This window comes from Marmota marmota, unplaced genomic scaffold, assembly GCF_001458135.2.
Source record: "Marmota marmota marmota unplaced genomic scaffold, marMar, whole genome shotgun sequence".
Classification (NCBI taxonomy): domain Eukaryota; kingdom Metazoa; phylum Chordata; class Mammalia; order Rodentia; family Sciuridae; genus Marmota; species Marmota marmota.
In genome coordinates, this window is record NW_026000026.1 from 2,000,621 (window position 1) to 2,027,363 (window position 26,743).

The 26,743-nt window shown below is 58.0% G+C and overlaps 1 protein-coding gene across 1 annotated transcript in view; it reads right to left on the reverse strand.

Moving 5' to 3' along the window:
* Nucleotides 1-26,743, reverse strand: part of Cdh4 (cadherin 4) — a 251,233-nt gene that overhangs the window by 105,886 nt on the left and 118,604 nt on the right. The window contains exons 2-3 of the mRNA XM_048810714.1: nucleotides 21,207-21,433; nucleotides 6,173-6,349 (exon numbers count right to left, since the gene is read on the reverse strand). Coding sequence (XP_048666671.1) covers nucleotides 6,173-6,349; nucleotides 21,207-21,401 — 372 coding nt within the window. The 5' untranslated portion in view covers nucleotides 21,402-21,433. The remainder of the gene's footprint in view (nucleotides 1-6,172; nucleotides 6,350-21,206; nucleotides 21,434-26,743) is intronic.

Consider the following 26,743-nt stretch of genomic DNA (forward strand, 5'->3'; position numbering starts at 1 on the left):
TTTGCTGTGTGCTGTTTTGGCTGTCAGAGGAGCCACTAGATCCTGCCAGAAGTGGACACAGGTCACCAAGTGCGCTGCCACCTGCCAGTCCACATGTGCTGAAAGCCCTCCCCTGGTCCACAGACAGGATGCACAGGACACCTTCTGTCCTACCTTCCGTAAAGGCCGGGCTGAGGTGTGGGAGGAGGCTGGTTCCAGATAGCCAGGGACCTTCTCAAGAGGCCTGGCCCAGGCAAGCTGAGAGTCTCAGGCCTGAGGCCCCTGCTGGGCCAGCCTCTCCAGCTTTTGACCAAACCGGCAGCCTGTCTGTTCCGAGAGCCTTGCAGGCCCTGTGCACAGTGCCTGGGCCTCCTCTGCGGGGGTGCAGACAGAAGGCAAAGCCCTGGGTGACAATGGTCTCTGTGATGGAGCCCGATATCCACAGCCCAGCATGTCCCTGCCCTGGGGCGGGACTGCAGGAGGCTGTGGGCTCCTACCTTGTGCTGACGGAGCAGTGTGCCCTGTGTGAGTGCCGCCTGTCCGGTGCTCAGCTCTGCAGCTTGGAGTTTTACTCCTTGCATGACGTGTCTGTCACAGGGAGGGTGGACTGGTTGGCAGAGGCACCACCTGGACTCGCTTCCAGAGAGGTGGGAGCTCTGGTGTCATGGGCAAGAGTCCCGAGGGACACTGAGGACATCCTGGGACAGGCAGCACCTCTCTCAGCCTGGGCACACTTCCGCGATGGCCTCTCTCGCCCTGTCAGTGTTTTCTGGGTGCAGGCAGCAGATCTGTGTGGCCACGTGGGGCTGGGCATGAGGGGGAGAGGAAGTGTGAGGAGGGGCAAAGCCTGGGCGAGCCCAGGTTCCCTTTGTGGCCTCCAGAGAGAGTGACCCGGAGGGAACATGGCCCCAGAGTCCAGGGCTTTCCTTGGAGAGAGGGTCGGGTCTGGGGAGGGGATGCCAGCCCCAAGCCCCACCTCTTGCCCCTGGCCCAGCCTCCCTCTCCTCTCAGTCCACTCCCCTGGCCATGCCTCTTGCACCTTCCAGACACAAAACAGCTGCACGTTCAGGTGGCCTGCTGACCTCTCTGCTGTGTGTCCGACACCCTCCTGCTTTGGGTTGTAGATGCCTCCCTGTGCTTTTCTCTGCTCATGCCTCCCCCCAAGCCCAAGGCGTCCTCCCCAGGGGCTTCTAGTGTCACTCTGAGAGTCACATTTACCCCACTATGATGTAACTTGTTCCTTCACCTGCCTCAGACATCCTTAAAAGCAGGGTCTGCAACCCATTCATAGCATTCATCCTGTCCCTGGTGCCCAGCACAGTGACTGGCAGATGGGGCTCAGGTGCCTGGTATTGATGACAAGTGCCAAAGGTTCTCCTCATCATTATGACCACATCCCCATCTTCGCCAGCACCATCACTGTGCCAGTAACCACATCCCCATCCCCATTATCATTATCACCATCACCATATCCCCACCGTCCCCACCGTCCCCACCATCCCCATCTCCATCACCATCACCATATCACCACCATCCCCATCCTCATTATCATTATCACCATCCCCATCACCATCCTCATCACCACCATCCCATCACTATTATCACCATCCCCATCACCATATCCCCACCGTCCCCACCTCCATCAACATCACCTTCACCATTATCATTATCACCACCCCCATCCCCATCACCATCACCATCACATATCATCACCATCACCACCACCCTAACACCATTATCATCACCACCATCACCACCATCCCCACCTCCATCATCATCCCCATCACCACCATCCTCACCATCACCATCTCCATCCCCATCACCATTATCATTATCACCATTTCCCACCCCATCATCATCACCATCACATATCATCACCATCACCACCATCATCACCATCACATATCATCACCATGATCACCACCACCCTAACACCATTATCATCACCACCATCCCCACCACCCCATCACCATTATCATTACCACCATCCCCACCACCATCCTCATCACCACCATCCCCATCACCCCTATGACCACCATCACCATATCATCACCACCATCACCACCACCGCATCACCATTATCATTGTCATCATCCCCATCCCCATCACCATCACCATGACCACCATCCCCATCACCATCACCACCAGCACCATTATCATTATCATCCCCTCCTCCTCCTCATCATCACCATTCCCATGACCACCATCCCCACCATCCCCACTATCACCATATCACCACCATCCCAATGACCACCATACCCATGACCACCATCCCCATGGCCACCATCACCATGACCACCATCCCTATCCCCACCCCCATGACCACCACCCCCATGACCACCATCCTCCATCCCCACCCCCATCATCACCATCACCACCACTGTCATCACCACCATCACTCTGCCACTACCCACTGCCATCACCATGTAAGTAACCACCATCCCCATCACTGACATCAAAGCATCACCGTCTCCCCGTCACCCATCATTGCCATCACCAGTACCTCCATCATCATCACTGCTATCGTCACCGTTATCACAGCCATCAGCGCTGGTCGGCCAGCAGCAGGGACAGGCAATCCGCAGCCAGGGAGCTTGGATGCACACATGTTTGGCTCACATTGGGAGCAGAGCCCCCTCCTGTGAGGTGGACTTACCGTTCCGAGGACGCCCCCTGCCTTGCCCCAGCTGGGCTCCTCCAGGGCAGAAGGGGCTGGGTGGGGTGGATGGCCACGGCCTGCTCTTTGGAGCCACAGCCTCAGAGGGAGGGAGGACCCAAGGATCTTTTAAGTCTCAGGGCGTCGGCTCCCAGATCTTGAATTTTGCCACACAAACTTAAAGAATAAAAGGATTTATGGGGGTTTCCAGCCTTTATTTTAATTAAACAAGATATTCTTCCCTTGATCCTTGCTGTCTCTGGACAGGGGTCCTGTGGACCCCGTCCCCCCATTAGCCTCCTCCTGTGACTCTTGTCACTGCCATCTGACTCACTTGCAGCAGCATGGGGGCGGTGCTTGATAGCCACATCAGGTCCCTTCGAGTCTCAAAGTAAAATGCTGAGTCCTCCCACAGCCACCCGCCCCGGTGACCTGGCCCTGACTCTCTGAGCTCATCTCTCTCACCCTCTCCCTGGGCATGGCTGTCTGTCACTCTGACCTCCTGGCTCTTTCTCGGGACCCTGAGCCTCTCTAGAGGCTCCTGCCCCCAGTCAGCACAGTTCTACCGCCACTGCCCTGGGTTCCCTCCTCAGAGGTGGCTCAGTTACCTACCTGAGAGAGCGTGCTGGCACCCATGTCCTCTGGTCCTCCACCCCGCCCACCAGCTTCCTCCACAGCCCCCTCCCAGAGGGCAAGCTGGCTCAGCAGGTGAGGACTCAGCTGTCCCCTGGTGTCATCAAGGACATACTCATGGTCCCCCAAGAGGGCCACCGCTCTAGAGTGAAGGCTACCCCGGAACAACAAGGGATGGGCCACCTTGCCCCAACATCCCGAGAAGACTCCCCACTGACTGCATCTGGCTCTCAGGGTGCTGCACCCTGAATCACCTGGACCCCACTACCCTGTACCCGGCCCACACCTGGTCTGCGTCCTGCCCAGCCACACGAGGCCTATGGCCACTGCTGGACTTGGAGTGCCCCTGCTGGAGCCCTCACCCTGGACACCCGCCACAGGGCACTGCAGTCAGTGACTGCAGTAAATCCCCAAATATTAAATTGATGATGGAGATCTAAAATATTAATGTATTCTAATTGAATATTCTCTGATAAATTATCCGAGCATTTGCAGCAATTTGATTTTACTTTCATTTCTTAAGAAACTTTCAGCTGCATAAATACAGCCATTAAAGCAATTCAAGCCGGGGGACACAGGGCTGCACGTTCCCTTCCCATGACTGATCAAACCACAGAACCAGGCACCAGGTCCTTGGACGACCGCTTTCTCCACGTCCCTTGGGCTTTAGCCAGGACGGTATGAACTCCCAGTAGGACAGTGAGATGTGTGGTCACGGGGAGGCTTGGGGCAGCTGGGGACAGCCCAACCTGCTGCGCTGGAACCACTGGGCGGCACTGGCCAGGCCCCAGGTGTACCGCCCCCACCTGGGGTGGGAAGAGGCAGCCCCTGCAGGTGACGGGCAGGGCCAAGGGCCACCTTATTTCTGCATTAGGGCTTCTCCACAGGCCTCTCCTTGGGGCTGAGCTGATGGCCCAGGGGTGGCTCCCACAGTCAATCTTAGGTAGTCTCCCCATCCAGTCATGGTCACTGCGTCTGAACAGAGGGAAGGTGCCACATTGTCACCATCTGTTTATTGGGGAGAAAAGCCAACGCGACTGGATTCTGGGAACATGTTGGCTCCTTCCCAGGGACAGTCGCTCCTTTATGCCCTGCTCACCATGGACTCTCTGGCCCCAGAAAACGCGCTCGTCAGGGATGGGAGGTCAGCAGACTCTGCTCCGCGGGGACTCAGCTAACGCTCCAACCTGTACCTCTGTAGGACATTCTTCTAATTCCAGGCATCCCAACAAGAAAAGTCTGGAGCCCCCAGAGCCGATACCGAGCCGTTATCAGAAACAGGGAGATGCACACTGCAGGCTTCAGCCCCCTGGTCTTTGTCTGGCTGATTGTCATCTTGCTGTCATGTGTCATCTACACAAGTCATACAGCCCCACGCTTCAACCCTCCGGCTTCACTTAGTGAGAAATTAAGGGAAGGTCACTGTCTTCCCAGTGGCCCAGAGAGCCTCTTCCTGTGTCTCCGTCCCTTCCTGTGGGTCTGAAATCTGGGCTGATGTCACTGGTTTTCAGCTGAAGAACGTCCTTCACGTTTCCTGTAAGTGTGCTGGTGACATGTTCCCTCAGTTTGCATATCAGGAACGACTTTTCTTCATTCCACCTTTTGGAAGACATTCTGTCTGGGTGTGGAATTCTGGTCATCCCATTGGCCCGTGGCTGCCATCTTCCTCTGTGCGGCCATCGGTGGGTACTGCTCCCCTCTGCTCGGGAGGCTTCTCGTTATTGCTGAATTTCAGCAGTTTGAGTGTAAGGAACGGCTTTGTTTGATTTATCCTGTCCGGATTCATTAAGTTTTTTGGATCTGTATGTTTGTTTCTCTACCAAATTTGGGGAAAATTCAACCTTTATTTCTTTGATGAATTTTCTCAATATCCCTTTTGTCTTTCTCTGGGTCCCTTGTCATAGTCCCACTGAAACTGTATGTTTCTGTCCTCCCACCAGCCATTCTTCAAATGCGATAATCTTATTGATCTATCTGCAAATGCACTGACCCTTTCCTCTGCCTTCTACAACCTATTTCTCAGCGAGGTTTTCATTAGAAAGGACGTACTCTTCAGGTCTGCCATTTCCATTTGGTTATATTTTTAAATATTCCATTTTCTGCTGTTTATTCCCCATCTCTTCATTCATTCTGACTACATTTTCTTTAAATCTTTATGTTCAGAAGATATATTTGAAGTTCCTGGCTGCTTGTTTTAGTAAGCCTTTTCCCGGCCCCTTCTCCATCCTAAACACAGCCCAGTCCTGTGCATCCAGAGGGACAAGGGACAGAGCGACTCATCAGCACCAAGAACAGGACGCCCCTCTCCACACTCTGGGGGCTGATTTCCAAAGAGAGGGACGAGGCCTTTCCACCGAGGATTGGAATCATCGAACAGAATCTCACCATCGTTTTATCAAATTACAGCTCAGACTGGGTTGTGATTTTCTTCAAGGGGAAGAAGAAAATGCTGGCCGATGGGTGACCGTCTTGACCATAGAAACACAGACCCCCAGCGGCGGCTGCTGGGGGCTTGGAGGCACACAAGCAGCAGGTGGCACCCTGCCCAATGCAAGACGCTGGCTTTCTGTGCCAGGACGACGGCACAGAGGTGCCACCAGGCCGCTTGGAAAGACGCGCGGCTGGCTGGACCACAGTGTGTCAGAGGTCACAGGCCGACTCCGTGTCCCTGCCCCACCTGCTTCCACACGAGACAGCCTTCAAAAGTAACCCAGAGAGCATCGGCCACCACCAAGAAGGCCCCTGCCCTGGGCCCCGCCTCCCTCCCTGCTGGCCTCTGCTCTGCACCGCGCAGGCCTCCAGGGACGAGGGCAGCCTCGGCCTTCCTGACACCGTGGGCAGAGCCTGCCTGGCTCTCGGCCGCACCCCACGACCCCCATGCCGAGCAGGAAGGGCCCCACTCACCCTCACGAGCTGCTGCGGGAAGGGCCCGCGCGAGTTCTCCGGCACGTTGATGGGGGGGATGACCCAGTCTCGCTTCTGCCGCCTCAGCCCCCCGGAGCGCTGGTGCGGAGGCCAGGGCAGCAGCATGTCCCTTGGGGGCTGGGAGGGGTCCAGGGTCACGTCTTTCTTCTTTCCTCTCTGCAGCGTTGAGTGGAGGGAGAGAAGAGTCAGGGGAATCTGGTTAAGTTTTGCACCAAGGAGAAGCATGTCTGTTACGAGAACCTGCCGCTCTTGGTAGAGGAAAGCTGGTGAACTTTGGGAACTCTGGGCAGAGTCAGGAAGACATCGGGCAAGACCCTCATCGATACTCGGGGCTGGGTCACAGGATTAGAGGGGGAGAGGCAGCTCAAGAGGGGCACAGCCACCAACAATGTCACCAGCAGGTGGACAAGGGCTCCTGTTACTTATTTGTGATTTGGTGCTGGTGACTGAACCCAGGAGTTCATGCTTGCTAAGCACACGATCCACCATGGAGCTATATTCCAGTTCAGTAAGGGCTTTGTAAACCCCAAATAATGGAGGAAAGCATGGAAGACCGACACATTTTAATTTTAAACTCCTGTTTATAAAAATAGTCCCACAAAGCAAATGAAAAGTTTGGAAAATATAATGTATAACCAATTCGATGAGTGTTAATAGCCTCTATAGAAAGAGCTCTTACAAATCAATAAGAAATAACGAAGTATTTTTTCATAACAGGAAAAGGACATAAAAACATAGCAAAATAAATATTAATGGCTAATAAACTTGTGAAAATGTCCACATCTTCCAGCAATAAAAAATGCAATTTAGAGTGGTGTGTCCTGTCCACCTGTCCAACTGACAAGACCAAGCAGAAGTAACGCCCAACACGGGGAGCCCGTTGTGACTCAGGCTGTGAGTGGGGGCGATGGCAGGGGTGTGGGGTTTGGGTTCAGCAGATGAGAGCCTGATGTTCCTGGGCATCACTAGAGCGAGTCCCTGGGTTCTCCACACCCACCTCCTCTTTCTGAACTGGGCATGGTGGCGAGAGCTCTGGGTCAGATGACGATGAGGCATGTGGCCGTCACCTGTGTGAGCCTGCGTGTGCTGCCACTGCGGCTCCCAGAGCTGCTGGGCCCTGCGACCAGCACAGCCTTCCCCACCAGGGTGCCAGCAGCCAACCAGAGCTGCAGCAGCCCTGCCTGGGGACAGCAGCTCCGCAGCTGGAAATGCGTCCTGAGAGCCTGGGTGGACGAGGGCGTCCAGGGAGATGTGTTCACGGTAGTAAAATCACCAGGAAAACCCTGAATGCCTGGGCAAGCCCTCAGTACAGCCACATCTGGGACGCTACTGACACTGCGTGCCACTCTGGGGTCTTGTTCTGTGCTGTTGCTTTGCCCCTCTACTTGCAGGCTCCCTGGATGTCAGAGCTCACATGGCGTCCCAGGGCAGCAGGCACCCACACGGTGCGCGGGTGACACATTTGTGTCCTAGTCTCTTCACAGCAAGCTCGGCCCTGCCCGGGTCCATGCTCACCTTAGTCTGAGTCTCCAGGAGCCAGAGGAGGCAGCGTCCGGTCAGCACAGCCCAAGACAGAGGGCCATGCTGGCTGGGGCACCTGACCGAGGCTGCCCTCCAGCCAAGGGCCCTCTGCGGAGCCCAGGACCCAGGCAAGGACACCTGTTGTGCTCAGCATGGTTCTGTGGGCTACCCCTGCCTTGTGCTAAAAGACGGCGTGGAAATAAGGCTGGCACACAGAGCGGCTGCCTGTCTGGTGCAGAACCATCCTGGCACCTGCCCCTGCTCACCACCAGTGCCACAGTCCACCTGGACGAGGGCACCAGGGGCCCCTGGGCCTTCCTCCCATCGGGCCTGCATTCAAGAGTCTTCGGCTATTAAAAACCCAAAGTGTCCCCTGGCTCCCCCGTCCCTCGTCAGAATGAGGGAAGTGTGACGTTGTTTAATGTCAGATAAACTGGAGCCTTGTTCTGACACTTAGGTTCCAGGCTCTGGCCAAACACTGTTCCTTGCACTCTCCCCCAGAATCCTCCTATCAGCACTTCAGTGGGAGGCTCATCCCTCCACTTTGCTAGGGAAGAAGCAGGGGGACCTTGGAGAGGCCACACAGCACCCAAGGCAGAGGAGGGCCCGACCAACCCCAAGGACAGGGCACCGGCCCCGTGCCCCCTTCCAGGGCCTGGCTGTCCGTGGACTAGCATCGCTTGGCCTGTCCTCACGGGAGGTGTGTAGTGGGCAGGGCAGAAATGGATATTCCTGCCAAGAGGTGGGGGGCGGGCCGAGGGTGCCCCCTGCCCTCGGGGCCCCCTTTAAACCGAGGGGCTGGGAGACTCTCATCTCTCAGGCGGTCCTGGGTCAGTGGCTGGCACCAGGTGCTCGTCAGGAGCATGCCTTCTTGGCTGTGGGGGGCAGCAGCTGGCACTCTCTGGGCCGCAGGGTGACTAACGGAGCTCTGCAGATGCGCCCTGCCCAGGTCCCCGGCCCACAGGAACGAGGCTCATCTGTCCCCAGGTACCTGCCTCAGGAGAAGGGATGGGCCACTTCTGTTCTGCAGCCCATATGGAGGACAGACTGGCCAAGTGCGACTCTGCCCTGGGGCGAGGGGAGGGGCCTGGCCTGACGCACCACCCCTGAGAGGAGGGTCTGCAGCTGAGGCCCTCCCCTCCCAGCGTGGGGCAGAGACAGCCAGGCTCTGCAGGAGATGCTTCCACCCCAGCAGGGCTGCTGGGACCCGCACCCAGACCCCGCCTCGCACAGGTTCTGACACAGCTGGCCTCCACCTGCTCGGTCTCCATTTGCTACGGAGGAGCTGGCGTGCCGTTAATTTCCCTAGTGTTGTTTAAATAAATTGCACATATTTGCTACTATTTTAAAGCTGTGAGACAAATGTAATAACAAAATCTGGTGAAAATCAATGCCAGACCTGCACAGGCTTCTGCCTGGAAGATGCACCCACTTCTTTGGAAGAAAACCATCGATGACAATTAGCAGTTACCCTGTTGCAATAGCATGTTCTTTTGAACATGCGATAATCTGGGGCCTTTCAGACATGGCAGATAAACGCTGAGGCATAATCACAGTAGTTATCACTAATGCTCCCAGTTCCTCTTAAAACACTTCCTAGCAGTTGTCACCGCCGTTCCTCTTCATTCTGCATTTCTGAGTGAATGGTGACAGCGTGTTGGGTAAGGACTGAATGTGACCTCTGCTCTTAATCAATATTACAGAGCACGTCTACATGGGTGTGCACGCAGGCACTCTGCACACACACACGTGGGGTAGGTTTGTGTAGGCACCTGTGCCTGCATGTGCAGATGTGTGGACTTGCACTAATGTAAACGTGTGCACACGCATGTGACAATGCTCATGCACTATACATCTGCATGTGTGTGTTTGTGTATTCTAGGTTGTGCACGTCCTCAGGTATGGAACATCACAGGTTTCTCAAAACCAGCAGCCCAGCAGCCCACCAGCAGGAGGAGCTAGCCAGAGCCATGAGCTAGTGGTCCTGTAACCGTGGGTCCTGGAGGGTCTCGCTGGCCAGCTGGTCTTTGGTCCTGTGGATCTGCAGAACGAGGAGGACCCAGGAAGTCACCAGCTCTGGGGTGGTGTGACACTGAGAAGGTGTGGTTAGGAGGGTAACTTGTAGGAGCTGCTGTTATCTTGCAGGATTATTTTAGGAGAATTTTCCATGGAGCCCCAGCTTTGGCAAGACCAGGTCTGGGCTCTCTTCCCACAGCGGTCCCCATCTGGGCTGCACCGGTCCTCTGCCCCACAGAGTGGGCCCCCGACTCTGCTCCCCAGGCTCTTGGATTCTGCCCGGGTTCAGACCCTGTTCCCACCCATACCAGCTGCCCACCCACAATGCCCTGCCTCTGGCCTCTGGTCTAGGAAGCCCAGCTCCCCCCCAGACCCTCCGGCCCGTGCCAGGCAGCCCCTGCCTCCCCAGCCCAGGTGGCTCCCCCTTCCTCTGTCCACACTTAGCCTGACCTGGAGGACAGCACTGCATCACAGAGAAAGCTCTGCCCAGGGCCACCCATGTCTCCTTAGCCCACAGCTTAGGGAGGGGCCCCCACCCAGGCGGGTCAGCAGGGTCCTGCTAGTCATCATCTAACAGCAAACTCGATGGACAGAAGAACTGCTGAGTTCCCCACCAGTTCCAGGGACCAGCCTCCAGCCAGGAGAAGGAGGAGACATGGCCTGTGGCCCTGCCCTGGGTGCTCACGGTGGCGGTGGCGGCCCAGCAACCTGACCACAGAGCTGCCCTCAGGGCTGGGCTGCATGACTTTGCAGGCGCTCGCTCATTCAGGCCTCAGTACGGCCTGCAGGGCCTCCAGGGGAGGGTCGCGCTCAAGACTGAGGGCAAGGGCCGGAGCTCAGGCCCCTGACCTGGGGTCCTGGTCCAGATGGTCCAGCCCACCTCCTCTCCCCTGTGCTAACAGTACAGAGCCAGGGTCAGGAAGGAGAGCAGGGCCAGGCAGCAGGGCTATAAGCAGTCTGGCCAACGGGAGGGGAACAGACGCTGGGGGGCATCACATAGGGGCAGGGCGCTGCAGGTGAGCAGGAGTGTGTGCGGGAGAACTGGCCAGGAGGGGGAGCGTGGGCTGACACAGAGCAGGACTGTGTGGACACCTCCAGGACAGAGTGGACAGCATGACATGAAAGGGATGTTGGAGCCAGAGGGAAAGTGGGGAGGGATGGCGTCGCGGGCTGCAGAGCAGAGCTGGTCCCTGCCCTCGCCTGTAGGGGGCAACCAGGGGGTCTCCTGCCTGGGGTGGGGCAGCATCTAAGGAGTATTTGCAGATGGTTGGGCTTCAACCATTGTCAGAAGGAGAAGGCTCAGTGACCCCGACCTGGACACCCGGAAGGGGAGTCCTCCTGCAGCCTGCCTGCTCTGGGAGCACCAAGGGTCTGAAGGGCAGCAGGAGACGGTGTGGAGGGGTCGTTCACTGGACGCCGGGGGACAGGCGAGGCGGGTCTGTGGGCAGCCTCAGCTCGGCCCTGGGGTCCATCGGGAGGGACGTGGGCGGGCCTCCTGGTGCAGCCACGAGCTGGTCTCCCCGACGGCAGCTGCCCTGGTACAAGGGGGCTGTCGGTCTGGCGGTCCCACTGCTGCAAGGGTGCTGGGCCAGAAGGAGGGGCAGGAGGAGCCCTGGAGAGGGCTGCAGATGGCGTGTCCAGGGACAGAGGCCAGGCCTGAACAGAGAAGGATGAGGGACAGACACAGAGCTGTCCAGGCAGCACCCAACACCTGCAGGGAGCCAGGGCATTCAAGGAGGCTCAGGGCTGGGGGCCAGGGAGAGAGGGGACACACGGAGGGGTCAGAAAGGTGGGAGGTGGGTGATCCATGCAGCCTGGGGGCCAGGCCCAGGAGCCACAGCCCCCAGGGGCCCGTGAGTGGGGGCACTGGCAGGGATTCTACCCTGCACATCTTGGACCCCAGGCTGGGGCAAGAGAGCCTGTCCTTCCAGCTGACCTAGGAAAGTCCTCTGCTGGGGTCCCCTGTCCTGCCTAGGTGGAGTGCCACCCCTCAGGCCCGCCCGTCCTCCTTGGAGGAGACCAAGGCCAGGACCTGGGTGCTGGACCTCTTCCCAGTTCTCTGGGCGCCCCCAGGAAGGAGTCTGGGCCCACATCCCCCCTGGAGGGCCCGTGGGCCGGGTCAGGAAGCCCATGTGCTCAGTCCTGCCCTCGCCCCTGCCCTCATCCCAGGATACCCCCCAAACCCTGCTCCCAGGCTCTGGGGCAGAAAGAACCTGGTTTCTGGGCAGCCCCTGATGGCAGGCAAATCAGGTGAACTCTCCCATCTCCCTGTGCCCCAGGTGTCCCCTGTCTCCGCCCTCCCCTGTGAGATGCCATCACTGGCTTTCATTACCCAAGCGATTGACTCCTTAGGAAGGTCTCTGTGTGACCCAGTTTCTCTGATTGTCACCACAGACTGTGACCTAGACCTGGAGGCTGCAGCTCTGACTTGTGCCAGAGATAACAAGAGTCCCTCGCGTGGCCAGCGTCAAGCAGAGGAGTGCCGGGGGCAAAGAGGAAATGGTGTTTTTCAAACCCCGGTTCCCTGCTCTCCTGGTCTCCAGGGCAGGGCAGCGTGAGCTGAGTGTCCTGTCAAGGACAAGAGGGAAGGTGCTGTGACAGCCGCTGCGGGAACCTGTCTTCCCCCTTCACCACCAGGTGCCCTCTACGCCAGGCAGGAACAGAGTCCCTCCTGTCAAGACCAGGTTGGGAGTGACGAGTGCCTCCAGAAGGAAGTGTGGATAGCAGGGTGTTGCCCGTGGCTGTGGTGTGGACACAGGTTGCCCAGGAAGACCGAGATCAAAGAGAAAGTTCTGGATGGGCAGAGATGCTGCGGATCAGGCCACATCAGGTCAGTCCCCCCAACTGCGGATTTTGTTCCCTTCTATGGCTGCAGAGTGGTGGGGGACTACAGCAGGCCAGGAGATGCCACCAGACACCCTCACTCAGACTCAGAGGGTGTCATCTGTGACAGGGGAGGCCAAGGAGGACAGTGGAGCAGGTGGACCCCTTCCAGCCAGGCGAATGCCCCAGCAGAGCCGCATGGACCCCTGGACGGTACCCCTGCCTGGCTGGCTGTAAGCCCCAGCCTTGCCCCTGCCCGTCATTGCAGGACCATCTATTTGCACAGCTGGGCAGTGGGCAGCTCGTGGATCTTTCGGGCATCTGAGCTTCATGTGGAGGGCAGCCTGCCATCTGTGGACACAGGAAGAGGTGCTCCCCGCGGAGCAAGGGCTGGGAGCCAAAGCCCCACATTAGTCCTGTGGCCCTGACGACATTGTCCACAATAAGCTGCCCCTCACCTCCCACTGCACCCAGAGGTGCCAGCCACTCCCAGCTCCTCTTTCCTGGTTCCACCTGCCTTTGCCGGGGTCCAGCCTCTGGCTCCCAGGGCCCTTCTCAGGCAGCAGGGAGCACAGAGCAGGGGCTTCAGCTGGTCCTGCAGCTCCTGCTGGCCCAGATGCTCTAGTGTCCGGGGCAATGTGCCCCCAGTCCCAGCACACAGACAGCTCAGTCTCAGGGTCCTGAGGTGTGAGGTCACTGATTGCACAGGATCAGCAGTCAGAGGGAAACACGTGGAAAGGGACATGCCATCTCTGCATTATGAATGAGCGTGACTGGGGAGGGGACAGGGACACGTCACTGCTGTTGACGGCTCTTCTGCTGTGGCTTCTTCAGAGCTCTGGGCTAAACAGCTTCCATAAAGGAAGCAATGCCCTGTCCCCACCCCCGTGTCCTCCTGCACTGATTTTAACGGAGGATGATCAGATTTCTTAAAAAGGGGGGTCACTCGGATCTCCACAGAGAGTGCATTGCTGTTCCTCCTCCTCACCCTTGGCTGGTGTGCACGCGGGTGTATCAGCCTGTTCAGGTAGGGTGTTGTCTGGCCTGCGAGCTCATTTCCATGGTAGCAAAGGAGGGACAGAATAAAATGGTACTTAACAAACAACATAAGACAACAGACAACAGAAAGGTACCCGCACTCCCCGGCACACGGGACACGAGAGCCGTTCTAAACATGTGCTCTGGGGCTCTGCCAGGGCCATGGCGGCCAGGTCACCTGCTCTACCTCCCCAGACCCAGACACGCACCCACACCTGGATGGAGGCCTGGCTTCTGGACCCTGGCACCCAAGGCTGGCCGTCCTGGGTGCTGAGGGTGTTGGCAGCATCCCTGTCCTCTGCCCACGTGAGGCCAGTAGCCTCTCACTAGACACCCAATGGACCAAGATGTCACCAGATGCCAGGTTGAGAAAAACTTGCTCCAGAGAGTTAAGAAAATCATGTGTAGCAAGGAACACGGTAAACAAAATCACCGTCAGGTGTGCAGAGGAAACGCGTTCTCCCTAAGGAAATGACACTGGCGAGATCGGGGGGAAGCGCGACCCCTGGCTGGAGCTGCAGCAGCCTTGGGCAGGACCACCCTGTGGGTGCCGCTCAGTGAGGGCCACTCTGTCTCAGTCTGAGAGCCAGGAGGCCACGCTCAGGGTGGGTGAGGCTGGGGGCCTCCGTGTGCAGACGTAGCTGCCTCCTCTGGAGTCCACCCTCTGCACCTGCTGTCCACTCTGCAAGCCCCTGGGGTTCCTGGCTCGCAGAGGCCAGGGGAACTTTGTGTGCACGGGGGGCTCTGCCAGGGCTCCGAGTGGGCTTTCCTGCTCTCCAGCCACAGGGTGGGGGAGGAGGGTGCTCCCTTGAAGGGAATCTTGCTGGCCAAAAGAAATGTGTCCGCCGCCTCCTGTCCACCATGCTCACAGGGACGCAGAGGACCTTAACCAAACATCAGAAGGCAGCATGGAGAGAATGGCAGCCGTGTTGGCTGAGAAATCCCACCTTGATTTTTGCTTTAAACACCGACAGGAGGGCTTTCTTCCTGGGGGCTCTTCACAGGACCCCCACGTCACGCACTCATGCACCCGTTCACACACATGCCGATGGTAGTCTGGGGACTGTTCCGGGGACCCTCCACATGGCAGCTGATGGGAGTGATTGCTGACAAAACAACACAATGCGCCCTGGGGTTTGCAGCATGGCCAGCCATGGGGTCGCCCCTGCAGCCAGCCGCCCATGGGCCTGGGCAAGCCACGGATGCCTCCCGTCACCCTCTATCTGCAAAGTGAAGGGCCCCTGGACACTGCTGAACTCCCTGTGCTGAGTGTCTCGGCCCGGGGACCACCCCGTGTAGCGGCAGCCCTGTTGGAAAGACGCTTGGGGCTTGAGGGCCGTGTGCAGACACGGTGGGTGATGGAAGGAGGCGAGGGTCCAGCACACACCAATCAATGGGCACTGGTGCCCTTCATGCCACCCAGAGTTGCAGCTGGATTCCCAAGGGAGCCCTGGATGTCCACGGAGCTCTGGCATGGATACCCATCACCACCACCAGCAGCAACCTCGGCTCTGGAGAAGGAACAGCCTTCTCCCCCTGGGTCTGCGCGTCACGTGGGCCATCGCCTCGTGGAGAAGGAACCTGAACTGTCACTGCACACATCGCCCAGTCCCGGGGTAAGCTGGGCCTGCAGCAGCCTCCAGGTGGTGATGTGGCCTGAACTTGGGGGTCGTGGGGTCATTGCAGTCACTAACACAGCCAGCATCTCAGAGGGAACTGGGACTTCAGGGCTGTTTAGATTGCGTGGAAGCTGCTCCTTGGCCTCCTCCAGAGCCGTCCTTTGCAGAAGGAAAAGGAATGCTGCTGTTTTCTGAGGTGTGAGCTCTGTGTGGTGCTGCTGCCCCTGAACTCCCAGCTGCGTCCCGCAGACTGAGACTCTTGCACAGGTGCCTCAGGGAGAAGCCCTGGGACCTGCCCTCGCGGCCCTGCACCCTGTGGCATCAGTTAAAATCTTCGAGCTCTCGGGTGCCCAGGCTCAGGGCCTCAAGGCCAGGCCTCTCCTGGAGGCTGCTGGCGGTCCTCGTTGGCATCCTCGAGGGTGCAGACCACCCCACCCTCTGTCTTGACCTTCACGCGAGGTTCTCCGTGTGCTCACGTCTGTGCCCAGTGTCCCTGTTGCAGAAGGAGTCCCACCTTATTGGATCTGCCTGCCCTAATGGCTTCCTTTAACTAAGTGTACCCACAGGACTGTTCCCAAATGGTCAAACGAGGTCCTGGATGTGAGGACTTCAGCATCTGCCCTTTGGGGGTCACAGTTCAGCCCACACACGTGGGGAGGTGGGAGCTCTGAGCAGAACCCAGGCCAGCACCCGCCTGGCCACCCCATGCTTCGGGAGTTCATCCTTCCTAAGTGCTGACTCACAGGGAAGCCCGATATTAGTTTCATAAATAACAGTTTCTTTGTGGCAAACTGTACCCACAGGTCCCATTGCCAGCTGCAGCGCGACACCAGCCGGGCCACGACAGCGGCCAGGGGAGTTCCATCTTCAGTATTTACTGTGAGGCCGAATGTCCTGTGGATTCCTTAGGGGCAACTCTGCGCTCCTGTGGGAAATATGTGACCTCATTTGCATTTTCTAATTGAATTGCTATCAGCTTTCCTGCAAGACTGCACAAAAAACTTCTTCCGGATTCCAGCCCTGCGGTGTCACCCTGGAAAGGCTGCCTTCCAGGGCTGCCAGGAGGGGAAGGGAGGGGAGGGGCCACCCGTCTATGGACTGTCTGGCTGGAGAGCCGCCAGCTTTACCCAGCTCCACGGAGAGTCGCTACAGTAACGGAGTGGAGGCCGCCCTACAGGAGTGGAGGCTGCCCTGCAGGAGCCTTGACAGGAGGCAGGAAGGGCACAGAGCTGGGAAACGAGGGGTCCGGGAGATGGTCCTTCAGGGATTGGCTTCAATGGTTCTTGCAGTAAAAGCAGCTCTGGGACTTGACAGCCTCTAGGCCCTGCTTTGCTGCTCTAGCACCTTCTGCTACGGAGCTCCCACTTACTGGGCATCCCCATCTGAAGCCATCTTCTGGAGCCTGGAAGCCCTCTGCTTGCACCATATGCATGAAAATGCCACGTCGCTGCAGGTTAGCGACTTTCCCTGCCCCAGGAGGCCCTGGCGCCCCTGCTGCCCACTGCATGCCTCCTACACGTCTGTGTGGCTGCCTCCCGGATGTGAGGGTACAGCTCGCCTTGGCCCTGGAGCCTGCTTGCCCTTCTCAGCTGAGCACAGGAGCCCTCATCTGGCAGCTTCCAGCTGGGATGCCACACTGTCCCTCTGCATGGAGCCACACTGTCCCTCATCTGGCAGCTTCCAGCTGGGATGCCACACTGTCCCTCTGGCATGGAGCCACCAGTTTAGGCAGCCCTGACTGTGGCTCCTGGGAGTTTTTGGTGGGCCACCATGAGAAGCACTGCTCTCAGCACTTGGGGAGGGGGCCCAGGTGGCAGTGCTCACGTCCATGGGCACACAGCTAACACCACACACCTGTGGTCACTCGAGGTGGGAGCACCTGCTGCTGGGTGGGGTTTGCTCACGCTGCGCCCTCTCTGAGCCTTGGCAGAGGGTCACTGTGTGCCTGTGTCTGCCCTCCACAAGGCTCTCTGTCCTCCTTGTGAACCGTACTGGTCTCTTGCCCATTTCTGCCGGGGAATTGAGGTTCTCCCGTCATCCAGAGGGAGTCCTTGCAGGGCAGCTCATGTAGCCAGCATCCTCCCTCTGCTGGGCTCCCTGCACTCTCTTAGATATGTGTGCCAATGAGCAGAATCTCCTATTTTTGACAGTTTTATGACCGTCTTCCTGGCCTTCAGAGTTGGGGTGTGGTGTGCTCCTCCGTTTCAAAGGCTTTTGAACGTGTCTTAACCATGTGCAGGGTCCTGCACACCTTTAGGCAGATTTACTCCCATACATGATCTTTTTTTTACTGCTGCTACATTAGGGATATGGTTTGGATCTCCTTGATGGACAGAAAGACAATGGGTTCACGTCCAGCAACTTCTGACCTCACTCATGGATTCCAGTGACTGACGGACGACTGCCGACTCTTGGCCCTGGGTACTGTTAGTTTCATTCATCCCGATTTCTTTTTCTTGTCTGACTGCATTGGCGCGGGCCTCTGGTGTGTGACTGGATGGTCTGTCTGGTCAGCTTGCTGGTCCTCAGGGAAGACTTTGAATGCTTCAAAAGCAGATCAGGTGGCCACTGCAGGTTTTCTGTTGATGTACTTTGTGATACAATGCAAGGTTCCCTTTGTTTTCCTGAAAAGCTGAATATTGTTATGTTAATCGAGGTGAAATTTTAATAACTGTTATTCAGAGGACCACACAATTTTTATCCTTTATTCTACATTGAATTACAGTGATTAACTCAATCTTCCATTCTTGGGCAAATCCAGTTGGGTCATGATTCATCAGTCTATGAAAACAGCTAAACCCAAGTTTGTTGATAATTTGCTCAGGGATTTGTATTCATTAACAGGCAAGACTGGCCCATCATTGTCTGTCACTTTTCTTAAAGGTTCTTGTTGTTTTTGGACAGTTTTTGCTAGTTTTGGACTTGGTTTTTGTCAGCATGGACGGGCCTCCAGCTGGCTTTAGACACAGTCATGTTGGATTTTGGAGGTTGTTCTTACTCATTTGGGGCAAATCTCTTGCCAATTTGAGACATGGTCCCTATCAGGGTTTGGGACAACAAAACTTTGGGGAAGTGACTCTTTTTGAACTCTCTGAACAAATTTGTGCAGAGTTAATTTTTACTTCTGAAAGCCTGGGGAGAGCTCACCAGGGCAGCCAAGGAGATGTTTTTCTCTGATAGGGATTTTTGTGTGTTTATAATAATAAAACAGTGAAGATTCTCTTCTGCAAGCGTTGGTAAGTCATGTGACTGTAGGCTAGGATCCATGCCATGTGTATTCCCTAATAGTTTAGAACAGGTTTGCACTGATTTCACATAATACTGTCAGATGCCATCTCCAGTGTCCACGTGTGGTCACCATGCCCTCTTTCCAGCCCATCTGTTCCTTCCTCAGATCACTCAGGGGTCACAGACCAGCTTCGATCAGTAGCCCCTATTTCTTCCCCCCTTCTCCTCTCACACAAACATGACATAATCCTTTTCCACCTGGGCAGATTTCTTCTAATGGCACATATGTTGTATTTTTTCCAACGATTTTACTTTCAATCTTTTTTCTAGTCTTATAACTTTTTACTAAACGTGTCTTATATCCATATAGTTGGATTTTTCTTTATTCAAATCATCATCAGCTCTTAATTAGATGTTAACATATTTTCTTTTTTCAATAATTACTGATATATTTGTAAATCTACTACCTTACTCAAAGAGGAATATATAGTCCATCTATTCTGTTCTTCTTTCTCTTACATTTTTTGCATGAACAGTTTTTATTTTCTAGTCTTCCCATGTATCATCTTAGAACTTACACAGTCTTGTGAGTCTTTCAGTGGATTTCTGAAGACCTTTTAACGAGTATCTTTGTTTCATCCAAGTGTAACACGATTGATCATCCTTCATACCAGAAATCCAAAATCACAAATGCTCCAGAATTTGGACCTTTTTGAACACCACCATGTCACAGGGGAGCGTTCCACACCTGCTCCATGTGGGGGATGAGTCAGAGCCTGGTGTGAAGTCACCTCCATGCCCCCCGCATACGGCATATACGGAATCTTGTGTGTGAACCCGGGTCCCATCCGGGAGTCCTCCTGTGTGGGCGTGTGTATTCTGAAGCTCGAGAACACCAGCGCCCAGGTGCTCTGGAGCCAGGTGCTGGGGCGCTGGAGTGCCCACGTCTCTCTCGGGCTCCGGCTGCCCTTCTGGAGTTCACACGGTTCTGTGGGGCGCTGGAGCACCCGCTCATGCCCAGCAGAGGCCATGCTGCCGGGCTGGCCTGCCTTCCCTCTGTTCAGCGGCTCACAGTGCCTGGCCCTCCTGTGTCTCCACCGCACCCTACTTGTCTTCCGCCTCAGCAACACCACCTGGGTCCTCGGCCACCTCATGTGCCCACGCATTTTCAGCTGAGTGCTGGACGCTGTACACAGGACTGTGGGTGTGGCTGGAGGCCTGGGTGCTGTCCCGCTTGCATTCACCTGTTGGGCAGGTGGACTCTGGGAACCTGGTGTCCCCTCCACCCATTTACAGAGTAGACACTTGAAGGTTGGCATCGATGCCTTTAAGGGTGTATCCACAGAGTGACCTGGGGTCCCACAGTTGGCCTTCTAGGTTCCAAACAGCCCCTGGCTCCCTGTCCCCAGCACTGCCCTGGCAGGCTAGTGGCTGTGAGGAGCACAGGGCCGTGAGGGCTAGGACAGTGTTGGTGGCACTACTGCTGGTCATCTTACCTCACTGAACGTCACGGTGTCCCTCAACAACTCTGCACAGACGTGCAGCATTGCCACCCACATTCCAGGCAGCCCCCACGTCCAGCTCGCCTGCCAGAGGAGCTCGACGGGACTCTGCGCCTGGGCTGCTCGGGCCCTTGCCTGCTGGGCTCAGCCACCCCTGCACGGAGCTTTCACTCCTTCCCAGAACGTCAGTTCTCTCCTGCCACCAGGGCCTGAGGTGACGTGGGTCAGCAACCCCTGCCTCCAGGGACACGGTTAGGGTTAGCGGAGCTGATGCCCTGAGGGGGTGTAAGTGGGGCCCCGGGAAAGTCGGGGAGGAAGCCACCAGCAACTAAGGAGACCAAGACCAGGGGCAGGAGGGGGGCTGCAGAGACTGCCCCCCCAGGTCACACGTCATGGGCCTGGGAGGAGGGCTCCCTATTCTGATCCTGGAGGTGAGGTCTGCGTCCCCTGCCTCAGGGGCTGGCAGTTCCCAGGCCAGCTGGCTGTGGGTTGGAAGTGCACCCACTCCGAGGCTGCCCACCTCAGTTGCCACCAGAGCCTGCACCCTCCGTGGAGGGTCAGGGATTCGTTCCGTCACAAGAGTCCTGGCTGTACTTCCAGTTAGTGGCTTCTGAGGCCCCCACGCCACGAGGCTCTGCCTGCAGCTCATGGGCGCCAGGCGTCTGCACCACGTGGGCTCAGGGTGGCCTAGCTTGTGAAGCCACCCCGCCACTGGAGGGAAGGCCCCGTTGGGATGGGCCCCCAGGCATGGCTGGTGAAGTCACCCGGGAGACGGTGGCGGGCTCGCTCCCTTCCTCTCCCTCTCTTCCTGCCTCCATCCCCTGATGGGTCTTGCACAGGCTTCCACAGTCCCCTGCCCGTCATGCGGTCTCTGCCCTGTTTGTCATCCCTTAGGCCCTGAGAGCCACCAGGGCTGGTGGGCGCAGTGCCCAGGCAGGCAGGTCACAGAATGCAGGGCGTCCATTTGGAAGTGGACACGGGGAGCCTCCTTGAGATCCCACAAGGAACACCTAGCAGGTGGCACAGTTTGGTGAACCAAGCTCCTTGGGTGGCCACCTGGTGACTCGCCTGTGCCGGCAGCCCTGCCACAGGACAGTGTAAAGGCCAGGGTCCCTTGTGAGGTGTGGCTTTCTCTGCTGGCACAGACATGGAGCTGCTGAGCCTCATCTTCAGGGGGCCTGGGCGGAGGCTCTGCCCAGGACCATGAGGGCAGCGGGGAGCCTGGACTCTGGGTGTGGGCCCTCCCTCCATGCGGCCACCCCTTACCTTGTGTCCAGGGTGCGAGGACCGGGTCTGGGCCACCAGCAGCCGCACCACGGCGTCCCATTGCTCAGCTGTCCGGCGGTCCCTTGCGGTCACTGTGAAGGCCACCTGCTCAGAGGGGATGCGCAGCTCCCGGGTGGCGTAGACTGTCCCGTCTGCCCCGACTTTGAAGTCCAGGCTGTTGGTCTCATATTGCATCCCCTGGCTCCCCAGACAGCTGCTGAACTCAACTGGAAGAGGAGGGGGGAGACGGTCAGGGTGGCCAGGTGGGCCAAGGGTGGCAACAAAGCCAGCGCATCCTGGGTCGGCAGAGAGCCTCGGGGGGAGCTCACTGAGTTCTCCACCCCACTGAGAAGGCCGCCTACTCCGTCGCTGCCCCGAGGGACCCCTGGGGGCGCACCACTGTCCTAATGCAGCTGCTTCCCCTCGGCTCCCTTGGCATTCGCCACAGTCTGAGTGCCCGGTGGGCACCACCAACCCAGAGACACTTCCTGGTCACCCCCTTGCCTCACGCAAACCCCTGCTGCCTGTCAAAGCCCTGATGGAAGCTGGCATCCGGGGACTGTCCCTGATGGCAGGGGAGTCCTGGGAGCAGAACTCAGATTGGCTCATTGAGCAAGAATGGCGGCTGTAAGAGGCCTGGGGCAGGCCGGGCGGGGAGGACCGGGCAGGCCTGGCCCAGCCACGTGCTTTCCTGGTTAGTTGCCAGCGGAGTGGAGGAGTCGGTCTAGTGACACCGCAGGGTACCACACATCGCTTTGCTTCCAAAACATTAATCGCGGAACCAAGTTGCCAGCCCCTCCCGTGGCGCCAGCACCAAGGCCACTTTTAACTCGGTTGCAGAGAAAGACGACTCAGGAGCAGCACATGCGTGGGCCACATTTGTGCATTTCTGACGCGCGTTTTCCACAGATGTCGCCTATCTCCACGGTCAATCACAAAGCACCACCAGCCACTGTCAAGACTGCTGATAGAGGCATGGGACAGTCACCCAGTGTTCGTCAAAATGTGGGCTCCAAGCACCTGGTGGAGGGCTTCTCTGAGGGACGCCACTGTCACTGCGTGCATTATTTAATGACTATTTATTCCAAAGCAAACACAGCAGGGCGACTCGCAGCTGCGTCTGTTGAGCAGCTCCCGCGAGCCCACCTTGGACTGGGGACCTCACTATTCAGGTGTCTCCTGGTTCCCGACACCTCCCGCTCGTGGGTGAAGTATAAGAGGGTTTTTAAATGTGCAGACGCCAGGGTTTCCCCTGGTCCAGAGCAAGCCGGCCAGCCCCAGAGCTCCGGCAGTGACTCTGCTGACCATGGGGCGCACAAGGCCCTGGCTGCGGCTCCCTGGGACAACCCCGCCTGGAAGGACGGGGCAATGACCATTTTTTCCAGGTGTCAGGAGAATCCCAAACTGCTCTCCAGCACTGTTTGCCCCAGTGGTGAACAGACTGGAATCAGCCACAGACTGAGGGGTCAATCCTCTCTGCCACCCAGCAGCCACTGACCAGGATGCAACAAGAGCTGGCGCCTGGCGGGAGGGGAGCATGGATCACAGGCAGCTCCTTTGTTCTCGGAGAGAGAATTTCTCTAAGATGGACGGACGGAGCGGACGGCAGCAGGAGGGATGGTGCTTCTGTAGGAGCACATGACCGAGCGGCTGGGTTTTATAAAAACAGGCACAGAGCTCCCGCCACCTCTCCATGAGCACCACACTGCCCTGGGGAGGAGCGCAGCATCTGAGCTGCCCACACAGGCAGCCGTGGAGCCACCGTCCTCGGACGTTCCCATTTTACATATGAGGAAACTGAGGCTCAGGGACATGCCACACCTTCTTGAGGTGACAGGAACAGGAGGGATTTGAAGCTCATTAGAAGATCTCAGTGGACCCTGGGCCTCCTCTTGCCCCGGCTCTGTGAGGCTGGCTGGAGAGCCATCACACCTGGCCCTGTCCTTCAGCACAGCTGGCCTTCAGCACACCTGGCCCTGTCCTTTATCACACCTGGCCCTGTCCTTCGTCACACTGGGCCAGACTTTCATGACACCTGGCCCGAGTGCCTCATGACTTGCTTCAGTGAGACACAGGCCCCAGGACCAAGGCCCTTAGCCAAGGTCGCATGAGCTTGTCCACTGCATACCTGCTGGGCTCCCCCTAGCACCTGGCAGTGGGGTTCCACCTGGGAATGGGACAGAACCCAGGCCCTTAGGGGCAGTGACAGGGCATTGGCCTGCCCAGTTGCTATGGAGTCAAACTGGAGCCCTAGCCAGACTAGGGACCCCTGAGGTGGGCATGTGGGGTGGCTGGCATGTGGGGTTCCATCTCTGGCTCTGCTGGGGACAGGCTGTGGAGTGTCAACATTGGAGTCCTGGGCATCTCTGATGTCAACAGCCACTGAAGTGTACGGCAGCATGGTGAGATCATGTTATGTGAATTTTACCTCAATTTAAAGAAAAGCATTTCAGTGGCTTTCTGAGCCCTGAGTTCTTGGCTGCTAGAATGACAGGGAGCGGGTGCCTGGGGCCACCAGTGTCCCGGTCTCACAGTGTCCCTGGATGGGTTGGGAACTCCACCGTCCTTCCCTCTCCCTCAGAGGCCTCCGGACCTGCCAGGGCAGGGGCTGTGCACCTGGCACTCCATGTGCCCCTCAGGGGAGGACCTGGGCTCGCTGGCAGGTGGAGACAGGGGAACCTGATATCTGGGAGGAGAGTCCCCAGTGCCACAAAGGACCAAGTCCGAGAGCCCAAGCAAGGCGGAGCTCGGAGCCGGGGAGCCGCGGAGCAGCACACAGAGCCTCAGCGAGTGGAGGTACCCTGCCGGCTGCAGCCCTAGGAATCGGTTCCCACAGGAGCTTGGACGTCTGACCTGCAGGAACTGTGCACACCACAGAGAGAACATGGTGACAAGTCTGCTGCTAGAGTCCTGGGGAGTTTCGCACCCCAGTGGCCAGGTGCAGATGGCGGCAAGGAGAGGACCTCTGCCCTGGTCCAGTGATGGGGAATCAGCTCCGAGACTTACAGGTGGGTCCCCTCTCTGCAGGGTGCAGGACCAGCCCCACGGGTGCCACCTCCTCCTCCCAGGGAGCATTCAGGGCCCAGTTCACCGGGGCCAACGAGCAGGGCACAGGAAGCCCATTCCACCCAGGAGTCTCGAGTGTTCAGAGAACTTGCAGCCGGGCTCCGCACATGTCAATGAGCCCAGGAGGGGTGCCGGACCCTCCTGGCTTCAGTTCTGAAACCCAAGGATCGCCACTTCCCTCCCTGTGCTCCACCAAGCACTGGCAGCCCTTCTGTCTCTCCAGGATGGTGCCCACGCCCCCTGGCCCTGCCTCGAGGTGCAGAGCCTGCTACAGTGCATTGGGTGGCCGGAGAAGGGGCAGCTCCTTGCTAGGAGGCTGTGGGCTTTATCTCACTGCTTTTAATTGCTGGCTCTAGGGAGGCAGACGAGTGGGGACAGGTAGCGAGTGGCACATGGTCACTACTTCCCTGTCTGCAGAGGCAGCCTGACGTCCGTGGGGGCAGCAGGCCACTGTGGCCCTAGGACGGGCTTACAGGGGAACTGTGCTGTGGCCACGAAACAATGCTCTGATCACACATTGGAACCCTGCACTTCTGAGGTGGTGAGAGAGAGAGACGTTGGAGCTGGCAGCAGGGCTCCAAGGAGCCGGGCCGGATGTGTCTTTAAAACACAAGAAACAGGACCCAGGAGCGGGCTATTTTTAGAGCTGCCAGCCTCTCTCTCTCATTAGCGACTTGCACATCAGGACTGCTAATGAAATCATTGGCAATTAAGGCTCAGGTGGAGAGCGGCTCTCGCTGTCCTGAGAGGCCCCACCCACTGCTGCAGGGAAGGGCCTCCGGGTGGCTCCCGCCCTGGTCGGCTCCTGCTCCATTTTAGCAGGAGTGCAGCCTGTTTCGCCTCCCGTCTCTGCTTTGCTCCTGCTCTGGCTTCGTCCCTTCAGGCTGGGGGTGTGGGGGGTCATGGTCTCTTCCCCTTCAAGCTGTCACAAAGCTGCTCTTGGCAGGAAAGGAGAGGGGAGGCTGGGGGTGGGTCCCTGGTGCCCACGTGGAGCTGTGAACCCAGGCAGTGCCCCGCCGGAGGGGAAGGAGCTCTGGCAGAGAGGCCCCAGGGCCTTCTGTCCCCCGCCTGCCACGCAGCTTGGCAGGGCCGGTCCTAGGCTGGTGTCTGCTCGTGGGTGGCAGAACCTGGGTGCGGGCTGCTCCTGAGCTGGTGGGACAGTGAGGACGTGTGAAAACCGCGTGAACAGGAGGTTTCACGACCCCACACCCCTCAGGACGGCTTTCTTCACCCTCTGTCCTTTTGAATTGAAACCATACACATAAATAAAAAATGTGTCTTTGCCCCCGACTGCCCACGTACCACCAGGAGGAAAACTTAGAGGGGAGAGCTAAGAAGCAGACTCCTCCACACCCAGGAGCGGCCCGGGTGGGGGCCTGTGCCTGTGTCCCTGCAGGTGCCCTCAGCCTTGGCATGACTCTCCTGGGAAGAAGGCCTTGAGCTTGGAAGCCGACTCTGGGCCTGGGAACGGGCAGGGCTTGGCCTTCCCAGGAGAGGGCCGGCCGGAGTCCGAGTCTCCGCCAATCTCAGTGCACACTGTCCAGAGCCCCCAGGGTTCTGAGTGAGGGGCCTTTGCCGGGATCTCACGGGAGACAAGTCCTGGCCTCTGCCACCCCCAGCCACTGCTTCAGCCCTCAGCTGCCCCAGAGGTGAGGGCGCACACGTGTCACTCTGGGTTGGGGTCAGGCAAGGGCCAGGGTGGGCGGGACGGCAGCTTGGAGCAGTGGAAGAGCAGTGCCTGGGGTGCAGGAGCCCCTGGGCCTCCCCTCCGTGGGTGCGCGGGCACTGGCAGCCGGCAGCCCATGCATCTGGCTCATCTTCAGCTGTAGGTTTCTGGAGCCAAATCCAAACACGAGCCTGAACTTTGCCAGCCTGGCTCCCTCCGCCAACATGCGCAGGTCGGCTGCCAGCCATTTTTCTGAAGTAAATAAGAAATGCAAACACGTTTCTCACAGCAGCCTGCCCCGGCAGCCTCTCCCCGGTCGGTCCTCTGCTCAGGCCTCGTCCCAACACTCCTGTGGCTTTGGGATGCTGGGGGCCTTGAGATGGGCAGACTCTCAGGGTGTCTGCAGGCCTGGAGAGGGAGCGTCTGGTGTGCACCGGGCCCTGCATGTTCGTTCCTTAGTGGCCCCGGGCGGACCCCACCTCGAGCAGAGCGACCAGGCTCTCAGAAGGCTCTGGGTACCCAGGGAATAGAAGCTGACAAGGAGGCGTGTGAATCTGTCTAACGTGGTGCCAGCTGCTGCCTGGGGGGGCTTCTTGGAAGGGGAGCTGGGCAGGGACCCAGGGGAGAGCAGGACCTGACCCCCATGGCCCAGAGGCCACCCCACCCGAGCATGGTCTGCGAGTCCCCAGGGGAGTCTGGGGGAGGTTGAGCAGAGGTGGGGCTGCTCCTTCCCAGGACTGGGTGCTAAGGCCTCCGTGGGCCTCCGAGGACGTCTGGTTCCTGGGGAAGCAGAGGTCAGTGAGGA